This window comes from Vicugna pacos, chromosome 2, assembly GCF_048564905.1.
Source record: "Vicugna pacos chromosome 2, VicPac4, whole genome shotgun sequence".
Taxonomy (NCBI): Eukaryota; Metazoa; Chordata; class Mammalia; order Artiodactyla; family Camelidae; genus Vicugna; species Vicugna pacos.
Window position 1 is genome coordinate 93,012,984 of NC_132988.1, and position 16,697 is coordinate 93,029,680.

The window sequence follows — 16,697 nt, forward strand, 5'->3', positions numbered from 1 at the left end:
CTATTCATAGAGTTTGAATATGAAAGTCAAACTTCTTTAATCCTAAAAAAGACTTCCATCATAGATGGTTGGAAAGAATTAGCAACTGGACTTTTGGGTTTCCATATGTGGACTTAATGTAAATAGAAGGAAATTAAGCCACATTGTTTGTTCATACCCCATTCTTCTATAGGTTCATTTACCTACAGCAGAGGTTGCTAAGAGCTGAATCCAGTCCCCAAATAAGTTTTATATGATGAATTTTATTTTAAAATCTCATATAAAGAATTTTCAATTTTTAAAAAGTTGCTAACGTTGAATGAATAAATTTTAAAATCAGACTTTGTTTAAAAGGCCAGACATGTGTATTTTCTTTTTTAAAAATCAAATAATTTGTCACCATTAGGCCCTTATTTCTACATGACAGGAGCTGAGTGTTTATTAGCAGCTTCTTAAATGGATTATGAGGTTTTTAGTTTACCGTAGTCTTCAATTACTCCTATATCTTGCACCTTCTCTTCTTCATTGACAAGATTTGATTTCATAGGTGTACTTTAAAGGTACATGAATAAGATTTTTTTCATGGATTTCTTAATTCCTTTTTAAAAACAATTAACACCATAGTCAGTTAATGTTCTTTCTAACTATGTAATCTCTTTTAGTACAATGTATATAACCCATGGCCATTGATTTTTATGTTTTTCTATGTTCTTAGAAAAATTCATGCCTTTTTTTAACTTTATACTAAGTACTGCGTCTAAATAATAGAATATTTACATCTTAACAGCAAGTGCCATCACCTGTGTTATTTGCAACCCTAGCCAGTACCAGTATTACTTTTCTCATCACAAGCGACGAAAGATTCAGAATAGTTTAGATATTATCTATATATTACTTGGGTGCCCGCTTTTGAGTCACCAATATGTGCTAAGCAGATAGCCTAGGAAGTTTTTATGGATGTGACAATTTTCTGTAGTTATATCTCCGAATTGCATAGCTACAACCTTCATATTTAGGAATCTTCGGTTACAGTCTTCTGAGGACAATAAAAATGTTTGAGAAAATGCTTCAAAATAACAATTTGATTTTACTTTACAGTGGGCCACTGCATGCAGTTGTATTCACTATCTACTGCATAGGTTCAGAGTGTTATTCTCATATGTTTAAGGGGTCTGGATTTGTGCTAAGATTTGTGCTACTTGGCAGCCTTGGCTGTGGTTATCAGGAAGTTTGCCAGATTTTACATTTAAGACTTTTTTTTTGGTAAGCAGGGACAAAGAGACAAACATTTACATTTATTGCCCAAGTTGAAACATTAAAAAAGTCATAATTGTCTTATATTGGTTGCAATTTTTGCAGAGAATTGTTCTGAGTCAATTACTTTATAACTAGAAGCAATATCATAGTTGGTTATGTTTTCCAGTTAGTGTTGAAGGAAACTAAAAACTAGGCGGCCTTTGAATTTATGTTAGACAGTCACTGGTAAATTATTAATGCAGAATTTCTAATTCTTTTAATTATTAAGATAAATATATATATATTTCTATTCAAACATTGTGGTAGGTAATATCTTAACGAGATAATTTTCACCTTAGGATAGATTAATAATTCAGCTGTACATCAGAGACACCGAATGATTTTTTGCATCAGAAAAATTTACCATCACTATAATAATATTCCAGCCTCACTCAAGGAATACATTTAAAAAGCAGAGGGTTAAGTTTTCATTTAGTTCTATTTCAGTAGTTAGATTATATAGATATGAAATGTTACATCATTTGAAATGATCACTAAGCTACTAAAGTAGTCACTTTCAAGTAAAGTAAAATTTTCACTTTTTTTTAGTGTTTGACATTTAAGTGATAGATTGATTTTTCTTTTAAAAAATAAATCATTTGGCTAGTCAGTTGGACTTACCAAAAAGCACTAATCAGCATTGTAGTCACGTTACTTGAGAAAAACTTTGTCAAAGAAAATCATTTTTGTAGTTTTAAGTGTTAAAACTTAATAGAATTTTCATTTTTACTACTGTTTAACAAGTATACATATTTTACCCACAAAGCCCCTACCCTATCCCTGAGAGTTAAGACAGTCTTAAAGAAAAGATTCTATCCCATAGTATTTATTTTTCTTTTTTTATTTATCTTTCCCCATGATAATTTGTTTATTCAGCTCTGGTATTGCTTAAGACACACATTGTGTTTGAACACGTTAAAAACTTAGCGATTGCTTTTAGTTATTGCCTTTATTTTCCTGGTGAATATGTGATTTTTAAAAAGCTTCATGCACCATATGGTTTTAGAATAACTTGATTTATATTAAGACATGATATCACAAGCATGTATTGATTCAGGATAAGAAAATAGGAGGCCTCTGTCAAAAAAAATTAAGGTTTTACTCTTTTGTAGTGTTTAGTACACCTGACTTTTTAGATCCTCCTGAGATTCATGCTCTTTTTAAATTTATTTTTGCTTATTTGGGGGGTGGTAATTAGGCTTATTTGTTTATTTATGTTTTAGAGGAGGTAGTGGAAATTGAACCCAGGCCCTGTGCACGCTAAGCATGTGCTCTACCACTTGAGCTATACCCTCCCCCCCCATGCTCTTCTATTAAAATGAGTTTTGCAAATTCATGACTTCCTTCAGTCTCATGTTCTCCAGTCACTAGGGGATCCTTGATTAAAACCTCATATATCAAAACCTTAATTGATACAGGTTTATGTTAGAGTTCTTATTGTAGAAAGCTTTCTTTATTAGGGCAGGAATTATTTGCAGCTCTTCCTTTCACAGAATTTTTTCCAGGACTCTTAGGGAGTGTTAGCATTGATTGATGATCTTCATATTTCTAAAATGTCTGTATAGGTTGCAAACAAACAATGAAGTAGACATAAATTAACAGTTGGGAGGGTGTGAAATAAGAGCAAAGAACCAGATGATCTAACATGGAATCAAATCAACTTAAAGCATGTTAAATGAGAGCACATAGTATTTTAAAGTTAATGTCATTATAAGAAATGTGAAATTGTAGCTTCTCCAGAAATGTTTTGTTATTTTCTGTAATCTGGTGAATAAACCTCAGGCTTTATTTATTTTGTCTTTTCCCTTAGAGTAATGATGGAGAAGAGCGATTAGCTGTTGTTCGACTCCTAGCTAAATTGTTTGGTTCTAAAGATTCTGATTTGGCAACACAGAATCGTCCTCTGTGGCAATGTTTTCTTGGACGGTAAGAGAATATACAATTATGTGGATTCTAACATTTAATGCTGGAGGCCAGTCAGTATGGCACACTTGATTAAAACTGTACATATCAAAACTTTAATTGATATGTTTGTTTCTTTTGTATCCGTGTTGCTGTGTTTCTTGAAGAATAAATTGTAGGACAGTTTCTGTGAAGAAAGATTATTATTATTTACCCACATAACACATTTTAATCTTTTTTTGCGTGTGCTAAAATAATGTCATTAGAATAAAGAGATAGGCAACATTTGAGAATTTTCAGTCTTAAGATTTTTAAATCATGAGACTGAAGACATCATGGTCCAGTCCATGCCATAATTCAGTCCAGCAATTTATTCGTTTAGTAGTGCTTATCCTTTAGATGTTTAGCTTATCTAATAGCATGATGTGTGTTTGGAACTAACTTGATATTATTGTATGATTTTGAAATGGAAAATATTGTTCTTGAGAGCTTGTTTGGAGGTTCTAGCAGGGGAGTGCAGCTCCTCATATACCCTTGACTGAGAAGAACGGTCCTCCTCTACTGGGGATGGTTGTTCTTTTTGACCAAGCGCACAGCTTTGGGAGGGACGCACATGGAGTGGTGAGGGAGGAAGGGGACACCCGCCTAGCCAGCTAGGTCAGCTGAATCGACTCTGGAGATCAATAAGGATGATAGATGTCACAGCCAGATCACCCTCACATCCAAAATATGGTTGTTCTCAATCAACATTTTTAATGTTCCTTCTCAAGCACTTAGAATTACTATGTTCTATTCAACTTGATGGTAAGGTTGAAAAAAATCTATGAAACTTACTAAATTACCCCCTTGAATTCCATTAACGTGTTTCTTTACTTCAGACATTCATTGAAAAGTCAGTTTTTACTATTAGTATTCTGGACATTTCAGATTCATCATTGTATAATTGAACTCATTCAGAAGGTAGGCTCAAAATTTTTCTTAAGGAAAATTCACTATAATAATTCTTTTTTTTAATTTTTAATTTTATTTTTTATTTTTTGTGGGGGAAGGTAATTAGGTTACTTATTTATTTATTTTTAGAGGAGGTACTGGGGATTGAACCCAGGACCTTGTGGATGCTAAGCAAGCACTCTACCACTGAGCTATACCCTCCCCTCTATAATAATTCTTACAATAACCTGGGTTAAATATTAAAATATAACAAATCTGAGAAATCCTTGACATTGACATTATGCTGTTTTAAGTTACTTGCTCAAAACAGGCTATTTTGAAGATGTTAATAGGTATATATACTGATTATTTGAATAATTAAACTTGAATTTATAAGAATTTAGAATAGAAGGAATGAAACAACTGTATTTGTCAGTTATAGACAAATGATTCTGCCCTAGTGATTGACATCAATGTTTATAGAAAAACATTTAAGCCAAAATGCAAGAGTTCATTTTTCATCTAGGTTATTTATAACAACAAAATCAATCATAAGACGTTTCGTACATTCATAATTTTATATTCACTGCTATCCTAATACTGGGTCTCTCATTCATAGAAACAAGGAAATATTACCAGTGTATCTGTTATACTGTATTATTTTCCTTAATTATTTAGCAATAAGTATTTTGATACTTTGCAATTTACTTGATCATGAATAGTAATGTTCTCATTTTTTTCTGGCAGTTAGAAAATTATAAATGAAATTTTATTAAAATTTGACAGTTATCTCTGGATAAGAAAGTAGACTTCCATATAGATGAATACATTTATTAAATAACATTAGTTTAATTGATTATTTTATGAGATCACTTCAAAAATAGAAATATTTTTTGCTATTTAAAATCACATTATAAATGTTCATTTATATACCAATTTAGTGGACAACTAGAAGTAATGGACAAATCCCTAGAAATGTACAGTCTCCCAAGAGTGAACCAGGAACAAATAGGAAATATGAATAGACCAATTACCAGTGCTGAAATTGAATCAGTAATAAAACAACTCCCAAAAAACAAGAGTCCAGGACCAGATGGCTTCACGGGTGAATTCTGCCAAACATTTAGAGAAGAGTTAATACCTGTCCTTCTCAAACTGTTCCAAAAAATTGCAGAGGAAGGAGTGCTTCCAAACTAATTCTGAAAGGCCATCGTCACTCTGATACCAAAACCAGCCAAAGATACCACCAAAAAAGAAAAATTAAAGGCCAATATCACTGATGAACATAAATGCAAAAATCCTCAACAAAATACTAGCAAACCAAATTCACCAGTACATTAAAAAGGATCATACACCATGATCAAGGTAGGATTTATCCTAGGGATGCAGGGATGGTTCAGTATCCACAAATCACATTAACAAACTGAAGAATAAAAATCATATGATCATCTCAATAGATACAGAAAAACCTTTTGACAAAATTCAACATTCATTTATGATTAAAAATAAACCTCTCCACAAAGTGGGTACAGAGGGACCATACCTCAACATAATAAATACCATTTATAATAAGCCCACAGCTAACATACTTAATGGTGAAAAGCTGAAAGCATTTCCTCTAAGATCAGGAACAAGACAGGGATGCCCACTCTTGCCCTTTTTATTCAGCATAGTTTTGGAAGTCCTACCCACAGCAGTCAGAGAGGAGAAAGAAATAAAAGGAATCCAAATTGGAAAAGAAATAAAACTATGGATGATATGATACCATACATAGAAAATCCTAAAGAGGCTACCAGAAAACTACTAGAGCTCATCAATGAATCAGTAAAGTTGTAGGATACAAAATTAATAAACAGAAATCAAGTTGCATTTCTGTATACTAACAATGAAATAACAGAAAGAAAAATTAAGAAAACAATCCCATTTTGAATCACATCAAAAAGAATAAAATACCTGGGAATATATTTACCCGAGGAGGTAAAAGACCTGTACTCAAAAAACTGTAAGACACTGGTGAATCAAGTTGAAGATATACAAACAGGTGGAAGGATAATGCTGTGTTCATGGATTGAAAGAATTAATATTGTTAAAATGACCATAGTACCCAAGGCAATCTACAGATTCAGTGCAGTCCTTGTGAAAAATACAAACGGTGTTTTTCACAGAGCTAGAACAAATAATTCTAAAATTTGTATGGAAACACAAAGGACCCTCAGATAGTCAAAACAATCTTGAGAGAGAACAAAACTCCCAGCTTTCACGCTATGCTACAAAGATATGGTCATCAAAACAGGATGATACTGGCAGAAAAATAGCCACATAGATCAATGGAATAGAATAAAGACCATAGAGATGAACCCGCACTTATATGGACAGTTAATCTGCAACAAAGGAGGCAGGAATACGCAATGGGGAAAAGACAGTCTCCAGTGAATGGTGTTGGAAAAACAGGACAGCTACACTGAAAAGAATCACACTAGACTACTCTCACACTATGCACAAAAATAAATACAAAATGAATTAAAGACTTTTAAGACCTGAAACCATAAAACTTTTAGAAAAAAACAGTACACTTTAACATTGGTTTTAGTAGGGTTTTTTTTTTGTTTTGTTGTTGTTTTTGTTGTTGTTGTTTTTTTTGATATGTCTCCTCAGGCAAGGAAAACAAAAGCAAAAATAAACAGCTGGGACTACATCAAACTAAAAAAGTTTTGCACAGTGAAGGAAATTAATAAAATGAAGGCCACCTGCTGAATGGGAGAAGATATTTTCAAATGATATATGTGATAAGGGGGTTAATGTACAAAGAACTCATACAACTTAACATCAAAAAGCAAACAACCTAATTAAAAATTGGGCAGAGGATCTGAGTACATACTTTTCCAAAGAAGACATACAGATGCCAAAAGACAGGAAAAAATGGTCAACATCACTAATCACCCGGGAGATACAAATCAGAATGCCAGCGAAATCATGTCATACCTGTCAGAATGGCTATTATCAAAAAGACATTTGGTGTAGCCATTATGGAAAACAGTATGGGGATCCCTCAAAAAACTAAAAATAGACTTATCATATAATCCAGCATTCCCACTCCTGGGCATATATACAGAGAACAGAGAAAACTGTAATTTGAAAAGATACATGCACCCCAGTGTTCATAGCAGCACTATTTACAATAGCCAAGACATGGAAACAACCTAAATGTCCATTGACAGATGACTGGATAAAGTTTTGGCATATATAGGAGAATACTACTCGGCCATAAAAAATAATAAAATACTGCCATTTGCAGCAATGTGAATGACCTGGAGCTCATCATTCTAATTGAAGTAAGCTAGAAAGGAAAAGAAAAAATACTGTATGATATCACTCATATGTGGAATCTTAAAAAAAAAAAAAAGACATTTATAAGACAGAAACAGAGTCACAGACATCAAAAACAAATTTATGGTTACCAGAAGGGAAAGTGAGTGGGAAGTGATAAACTGGGAGTTCAAGGTTTGCAAATACTACTCTATATAAAGTAAACATATAACAAGTGTTTTCTGTATAGCACAGGGAACTATATTCAATATCTTGTAGTAACCTATAATGAAGAAATATGAAAACAAATATATGTATGTGTAAGTATGATTGAAACATTATGCTGTACACCAGAAATTGACACAACATTGTAAACTGATGATATTTCAATTGAAAAATAGCAAGTGTTGGTGAGGATGTGGAGAAAAGGGAACCCTCATGTACTGTTGGTGGGGTTGTAAATTGGTACAGCCACTATTGAAAACAGTGTGGATGTTCCTCAGAAAATTAAAAATTGAACTGTTACATGATCCAGCAATTCCATTCCTGGTTATTTATCTGAAGAAAACAAAAACATAAATCAGAAAAGATATGCATCCTATGTTCGTTGTGGCATTATTTACAGTAGCCAAGCTATGGAAGCAACCCAGGTAGCCATCAATAGATAAATGGATAAAGTCGATGAGGTATATATGTATACAATGGAATATTACTCATTCATAAAAGATAAAGAATGAAATCTTGCCATTTGCAACAACATGGTTGGACCTAAAGGGTGACTATGCTCACTGCATTAAGTCAGACAGAGAAGGACAAATACTGTATAATTTTGCCTATATGTGGAATCTTAAAAACAAACAAATAAACAAATATACAGAAGCAGAGTTATAGATAGAACAAACAGATGGTTGCCAGAGGGGAGTAGGGTAGGGGGAAGAAAGAAATAGGTGAGGGAGATTAAAAGGTAAAAAATAAATAAGTAAAATCATGTTATTTATAGTTAATAAATGTTTTTAAGTTAGCCAGTAATAAACAAAATTTGAGAGTTGCTCAGGTTTTGAATCTACATACTGAGTTTCATATTTATTGAATTCTTATAATATACTAGACCTTTAAAAGTGCAGTTACAAGTTGGTCCCATCCATATGGAAGCTGTAAGGCAATATGGCACATGTATTTTATGTATGACCTCATCTTTGAATTTCTAGATCTGCCTCTATATATGATTTGCTTTCTACCTCACATTCCCCTAGTATTTTTCTCCTATAAACTTCCTTTTCAAGAAGATTTTGTATTTTGAGTATTTATTTTTTGTTTGTTTTGTAGCATAATTTTAAGCTCTTCAGTTTTTGTCTGTGCAAAGTAGGTAGTTTGGACTGGGGGATGTGTTTTTACTGTTTTTTGTTTTTGTATGGTGAAAATTTTAAAATATTTTTGTGAAATTATGTATCTTTATTACTTTATATTCTTCCTTCCTTCAGAACATATTAACTGTCGTAATAACACATTTTCTAATCAGTAACTGTTTATAGGCATTTACATAGTATTAGATATATCTTTTTTGAAAATAATTTTTTTGTCTTAAAACTAATATTTAGCAATTTTTTTCTGTGTAGGTTTAATGACATTCATGTTCCTGTCAGATTAGAAAGTGTGAAATTTGCCAGTCACTGTTTAATGAATCACCCAGATTTAGCAAAAGACCTCACAGGTAAGTGACCTGGTTCATTACAAATAAGAGTACTCACAAATATATTTCAGATGTGACCTTTGACTTCCGTTTCTGAATAGATTTAACTCTGGCACTATTTCAAGTCTATATCTGTCATAGACTAGTAAATGATTTCATGTTTATACTATAAAATTACATTTGAAATTTTCATATTTTAATCCTTTGGAGTTTTTTGGAAATCATAATTTGAGGAAGTAGGCTCTTCTTATGACATTGGATTTTGGCACAAATCATTATATCTGTGTAATAATTCAATATAGTAACAAACCTAATAGTAAATAGGAAAGTGATTGTCTTCTGAACTAGACTGGAATTTCTTGTTCTTCATGTGAACACAGAGCATTTGAACCTACTTATTTGGTAGTAACAAACAGTCAGTATCAAAATGCTCTTTACCAAAAAAGAGGAAATAACTTTTTTTTTTATTTTGTTGTAATTATTTAGGGATTTTCTTTAGAGGTCATAGAATGTTACTATTTTGTGCCATATACAGATACATACTTATTAGCAAATTTGCTAAAGGCATTTTTACTATTTTTCTTTTAAATCTTTTAGTTTGTATTGTTAACGTAAATTCTAAACTTAATCAGTAACTTTGTTGTGATTTGGTTTTTCCAGAATAGTTGATATAAAATATTTATTAAGATGTTGGGGGAAGGGGGTTTGGAAGGGCCAGACTGGGAATTTGAGATTTGTAGATACTGACAGGTATATATAGAGTAGATAAACAAGTTTATACTGTATAGCACAGGGAAATATATATAAGATCTTGTAGTAGCTCATGGTGAAAAAGAATATGAAAGTGAATATATGTATATTCATGTATGACTGAAAAATTGTGCTGTACACCAGAAATTGTAAACTAATTATAACTCAATTAGAAAAAAATAACTTTGAGACAAATGAAAAAAAAAGATGTGACTTTAAAGCAATAAACAAACAGTGTGATATAGTTTATTTAGTTTATTTTGTGATTAGATAGTGTATTTCCACCTTTAAAATAATCTTCATTTATGCCTCATTTCACAGTTGTTTCAGTATGGACATAAGATTAAAAGCATTAGTTTGTTTTGGGTTTCTTTGGTCATTCTGTACATAACAAATATTATAGCCAACATTTAGCTTAATTTTTTTCTTTCATTATAGAATATTTGAAAGTTAGATCACATGATCCAGAAGAAGCTATTCGTCATGATGTCATTGTTACTATAATAACAGCTGCCAAAAGAGACCTTGCCTTAGTAAATGATCAGCTACTTGGCTTTGTAAGGGAAAGAACATTGGACAAACGGGTAAAATCTGAGTAATTTTATTCTTTTGTAATTTACTGTGCTTAATTACATTGTTAGCAAAATACAATAGAAATTACAATCTATTGTATTTAACGTTTTTCTGTGTGAAAGTCAAGTTAATACAATGTTAAAGAGCTAATAATTTGTATGTTTTCTGCATATCTTTTAATAATCTTTACAAATGAATGTATTTGGATTCTATGGCTTTTCAGATCTTAGGTATGGGTTTGTCTTTTAGCTTACTTTTACAAAAAGGACTGCTAAATTAAAGTTTTAGTTTATCTTTTCACTTACATGATGAGTTTCAAAAGAATAATGATTGATCACCTGCATTTATTTCTTATAGTTAGCATTTTCAAAAGTAACTGTCTTATATAACTTAGCTGGATTCATTGAACTAAAAGAATATCATATTTCCTATGAAAGCGATGTTTCCATATTGCTGTGCTAAACTTAGGTCTGAAATGATGGTTTATGTTTAGTTATTACTTTTTGTGTGATTTCCTCCAAATGAATGCAGTTAAAAGCGTGGGTTGATAAAGAAGTAGTACTAAGAACAACAGTTCTTAGCAGTTATAGCAGTTGCTGAGGAATAGTATCAACTACAAATTCAGCCATAAGTAACAGACAGATAGGCAAGACAGGCTGATTAAACATGTTACTTATGCAGTATCTCTTGGTTATGAGATACAGCAAGATGTATTCTTTAAATTCTTTCAAAATAGTCACAGAAGGCAAATAGATAAAGTGTACATCATTTAACTTATTCAACTATGTCAGTAATTCTATCTCTGAAGAGTTTTTTCCCTTGGCTTAAATTTAAATGGAATGACACTCCCTACTGGTTAGGTTAATTGCCCTTCCCCGTATACACACCAGATTTCAGGTATTGCCATTTGTATTACTGCCTCCTTTTAGAAACATTTCACTCCTACTTCTATCAGTGTTTAAAGTTTTAGGAAGAGTTGAGTAACTGATTCTTGATAACAGACTGTATGATATGGTCTGATAGTACCTACTGGACATTTTAGGACCTGGATTTAGTGTAATGAATTAAATGACCTTGAGTATAGCCTTTCTAAAACTTGTTTTCTGTAAAATGTGGGAACAGGACTTAATCTTTGGTTTCACTGCTTACATTCTTTAGTTTCATGTAAGAAATGTCAAAAGGCATCTGTGTTACCTGTTACAGGAACAGAGTTTTATACCATCTACTAAATAGCCCCCAAATGAGAAAATTTTAGAAAAAAAATTATAAGAAAGTATTAAATAAACCAAAGATAGTATTGATTTGTTATTGAGACAAGTATCTTTTTTTGGTTATTGTTTTTATTCCATCATACTGTCTTTGTTTTAACTCTAGATTTTTATAGTCGTCGTTTCTGTCTACCCTCTTTCAACACCTTTCTTTCCTCTTAGTAAATCATCCCAGTCTCTTTAAGTCCAAAAGAATCTTTAACTGACTAGGATGTGACTAGGTAAATCTTTTGCCCTTTTAATCTGCAAAGTAGGAAAAATCACCTAAGATAATCACTAAGGTGCTTTCCAACTTTGTAATTCTAGGATTGTGATACTAAATTTTGTTCTTCATGTCCTGAGTTAATATCAGAAGGGATATAACTAGGATAAAACATTCCAGATGATAGGGCTTTTGTTTGCAAAGTAAATTATACACTTTCTCTTTTATCTTTTAATCACTTCTATAGCTTGACCAAAATTTTTTTAGGCAGAATATAATGAAATCTTCTATAAGATTTATTTACTGTTGCTTGGCTTTGAAGGAAATAAAAAATTAATAGATGATTTAGCAGTATTTGCATTGGATACTTTCAGAAAATAGTCTGTTTTCTAAATAGGAACATACTCAAAATGATTGATACAGCAATTTGTCTGCCTCTTATAAAAATAAACATTGTGCCGATTTATACATAAAGAAATTTGATTGTGCAACCTAGTGAAAGAAGTGGCAAATTTTGCAGTATATTGAAGTTTGCTATCTAGCTCATCCAAAAAAACTTTATACTTTCTAGTGGCGAGTAAGAAAAGAAGCTATGATGGGCCTGGCTCAACTTTATAAGAAATACTGTCTTCATGGCGAAGCGGGAAAGGAAGCTGCAGAGAAAGTCAGCTGGATAAAGGACAAACTTTTGCATATATATTATCAGAATAGCATCGATGACAAGTGAGTCTAATATGTTGGTAAAATGAATTTAAAAGTGCTTTTAATTTTTTAAATATAAGTCCTATTTAATTTTTTTCATAATGATTTGTTTCTAAGTTTAGAAATCACTTTCTGCATGTTTACACATATCATGTTTAAATAAAACTGTACCCAGGATTGTAAGTTAGCGTAATAAAAGTGAAATAGTCATGAGATTTGTACTGAGACTAGAGACCAAATGTTCATTCTGCCCCTTACTGTATGTTAGCTCTTGCACAACTGTTTTAGTTTTTTATGCACTTGATTTTATCTAAAAATGAGTAATAATAAAGCCTTCCTTACAGAATTATGTGGATTAAAGAAAATAATGAACGTAAAGACCCTTAGCCCACTGCCTAGCAATACAGCACTATTTAATACTAGTTATTTTTCCTTCTTACAACACTGTAAGAACCGTTAGAGGTGTTACTGTGTTGTTTTTTTTTTAATTGACATAATGATCCTATATTTGTATATATTGTGAAATGATGGCCACAGTAAGACTGTTTAACATCTGTCCCCATACTTAGTTACAAAATACTTTTTTTTTCTTGAGATGAGAACTTACATTGTTTTCATTTTATGAATGTTGCTTACAATTCTGTATTGGATTACAGTAATGATTTTGGTTTTTTGCAAAATACTTTGCAGTGTTTTATTGAATTAGACTACTTTGGCATCATTGGATATGTATTTCACTGACTAATGAAGAGCTTTTGTATTTTCTTATTCCAGTGATATTGAATAAATAAATATAAACTTAGCAAGAAGGATATTCCAGTATTGTAAGGAATTTGGAAAGTAGAAAGGAGATCAGATGTGCATAGGAAAAGCTAAAATTTCAGGAAGTTCAAGGGAGATTCCCCCTTTGTTGTACTCAGTGACAACATAGGAAAGGAGCCAGTGTAATTAGAGGAAATTAATGGGTTTTTTGGTGGGTGGTTTTTTTTGTTTGTTTGTTTTTTTGAGAATTAGCTATTCTTGAGATCATAGCCTTATATGTAGTGTTAAGCAATTCAGTTTAGCTGCAGACTGATGAAGAACAGATGGAACAGCCTGTCACCCCATGTTTAGGAATAACATATAACCCTTTTAGAACAAATGTTTCCTACTCACAAATTAAAAAGTGTAGCCAGAAATAGCAGTCGTAGCTCTAAGCTGAAAAATAACCATACTTGCAAGGAAAGGCCTTGATCACATACTGATCTTTTCCACTGTGTTTGCACACACAGGTGTAACTGTTGGTATGGTAACTTTGCATAAAGTGGTTAAAATACAGAATGGCTATTACTTCTAAAAATGGAATGATTTTATTACTTGGGGTTTTTTGTTTGCTTCATAGACTGTTGGTAGAGAAAATCTTTGCTCAGTATCTTGTCCCCCACAACCTGGAAACAGAAGAGAGAATGAAATGCTTGTATTATTTATATGCTAGTTTGGATCCAAATGCTGTCAAGTAAGTTACTTTTTAAATGATTTAGAGTATTTCTTGGAGATTTTATAAAATTATTTCATCTTACTAATTGTCATTGATAGGGTTGTTGCTTATTCTAGTTGAATCAAGAACCCCAGGTAAATATTTATAGAGAAAATTTTTATGATAAAAATTCAGGTAAGTTAATGGCAAAAATAGTCCTGTGTTCATAGACGTTATTTGTCCACTGAGCCGGTAATGTGGTTTCAGGGATTCAGTGAAGTCCTTATGTCAAAATTATCTTTTGGCCACCTGTTGACTGCCATCTCCATTACACTATTGGAGCTCTCCCATACTAAGCCTAAGAATTAAGTCCTGGTTCTTTGTCAGGAGTGCATATCCAGGTCACTTCAAGGTAGAGTAACTATATGATTGATGTCCAAACAGATATTTTTTAGAGTGAAAGGAGGCAGTATTAATAATTTTGTCCAGACAACCAACATAAACTTTACCCCAGGCCACATAGAATGTGTGAACATTGCACTTTAATAAAGCTTTTTAAAAAGTAAGTCAGTCCTGTCATTGAGAATTCTGATTCTTTTGAATAAGAATCTCAGCCATTACATATATAACGTATGTGTGTGTGTGTGTGTGTAGATTTATATATATACATTTATAAGTTCACAATTATATATATATAAATCTACAGTTTTCATATAAATTCAAATTTATGGAAAAGTTGCAGGAATAACACAAAGCTTTATGCTGTCCCCTTTAACACGTTTCATCGTTTTTGACCACTTGCTTTATCATTTACTATTTGCACATACTTTATTTCTGTATATATATTTTCTTCTGAACCATTGGATCCCTTTGTCTCTAATACACTTCAGTTTATATTTGCTAAGAACAAGGATGTTCTCTAATATCACTAGAGTACCCTAATCAAAATCAGGAGATACAATATTGACAATAGTATTATTGTCTAATCCAGTGTGTATTCAAATTTCCTCAATTGTCCAAATGTCCTTTACGGATTTTTTTTTCTCCTTTTTGTAACACATTGCATATTTGTCATTGTCTCTAGTCTCTTTTAATTTAGAACCATTATCAGTCTTTGTCTTTATGACTTTGACATTTTTCAGAAGAGTATTGCATCTGTAGAATGTTCTCTCATTTTGGGTTCATCCAGTATTTCCTTATTATTAGATTGAGATTATGCATTTTCAGCAGAAGTTTCATAGAGTAACATATCCTTGTTGCAGTATATTAGGAGGCTTTAGCCATCATTTAAAAAAAAAAAGGATTTGTAAATGGATCCTAATGTTCACTATAGGTAGTAAACCTTTGGCTTAAGGTCTTGGTCTCTATTTATATTTCAAAATATTTGGCAAAGAATACTCAGACATAAACTTGTTTCCCAGAAGTCCTCTGGGCACCTGAAACTATGAAGAGAGTTTGTGAGAAAAGAAAATCTGCTTTCATGGAGAGAAGAGTCTAGAATAAACAAATTCAATTTAAATTTGGCATCTTGAATCTGCATCATTTCTGTGAAACTTGTTTTTTTGAAGTGGTCCATGTTCCTTCATGCATACCCCCATAGCCTGGCATAAAAAGGTCTTAGATGATCTGATCCTTTCTATAGTATGTTTCAGCTTCCTGATGTTCTCCTACTCACAGTGTGCTCCTAGTCTATAAAAAATATTTTTAACTTTCCTGTATGTTCCATGCACTTCTATGACATTTATCTTTTTTTAATACCAGAACGTTCCAGCTACCTCTGCTTGGAATGTCTTTCAATTCCTCATTTACCTCACAAGATCTTATTCATCCTTCTAAACATCTCAAATATTTTCTCTCATAAGAAGCCTTATATTTACTATTTCAAACTAAACTATCTTAATCCTAATAAATAAATTTTCTGGTGCTCAAAATTTTATGTAGATGTAGAATGATGTATCTACTCTGTGCAATAAGTAGTAAGGTTGAATAGTTACCAGTATTGTTATTTCTTTTCATGTTTATAACTATTTCCAGAGCTCTCAATGAAATGTGGAAGTGTCAGAACATGCTTAGAAGTCATGTACGAGAACTACTGGATTTACACAAGCAGCCTACGGTAGGTTCATGATTTGTTTAAATTTATGGTTTGTTACAGTCATTGTTAGTTTTTCTGAAGTTATATATAATCAAGTAGGCAAAAAGTATCTCAAGTGTTTTGTTTTCTGAATGTCAGTTAAACATAATTTCTGTAGTTACCAAAGCTAAATTTCCATTTCATGTGAGTATAACAAAATCTTACTTTCCAGCATGAACAAGGAAATGGTGTTTTTTAGTTTATCAAGCATTTAGACACTAGGAATTTGTACATAGTTTATCAATTTTCAAATTAGAATTAAACCTCAAGATAAAATTACATTAGAAGTCATAACATATTTTTGCTCTGTGATTTTTGATCCTTAACTGTAGTCAGTGTTATGATTGGTATCAATCCTATAAATATGCCAAATCAAATTAACAAATTCTGCCCAATATATTCTGGAACATGAGGGAAAGAAACTTGAATAATCTCTTAGTATATTTCTGAATATATTTGCTAGAATAGATGTTCTTAGCCAGGGAACCATAGATAGAGACTCCTCAGTG

At 31.9% G+C, this 16,697-nt stretch overlaps 1 protein-coding gene across 3 annotated transcripts in view; it reads left to right on the plus strand.

Moving 5' to 3' along the window:
- Positions 1-16,697, plus strand: part of PDS5A (PDS5 cohesin associated factor A) — a 119,608-nt gene that overhangs the window by 48,197 nt on the left and 54,714 nt on the right. For all 3 annotated transcript variants that reach the window (XM_072944791.1, XM_072944803.1, XM_072944798.1), the window contains exons 9-14: positions 3,086-3,201; positions 9,030-9,124; positions 10,292-10,437; positions 12,468-12,619; positions 13,980-14,093; positions 16,089-16,170. In XM_072944791.1, coding sequence (XP_072800892.1) covers positions 3,086-3,201; positions 9,030-9,124; positions 10,292-10,437; positions 12,468-12,619; positions 13,980-14,093; positions 16,089-16,170 — 705 coding nt within the window. The remainder of the gene's footprint in view (positions 1-3,085; positions 3,202-9,029; positions 9,125-10,291; positions 10,438-12,467; positions 12,620-13,979; positions 14,094-16,088; positions 16,171-16,697) is intronic.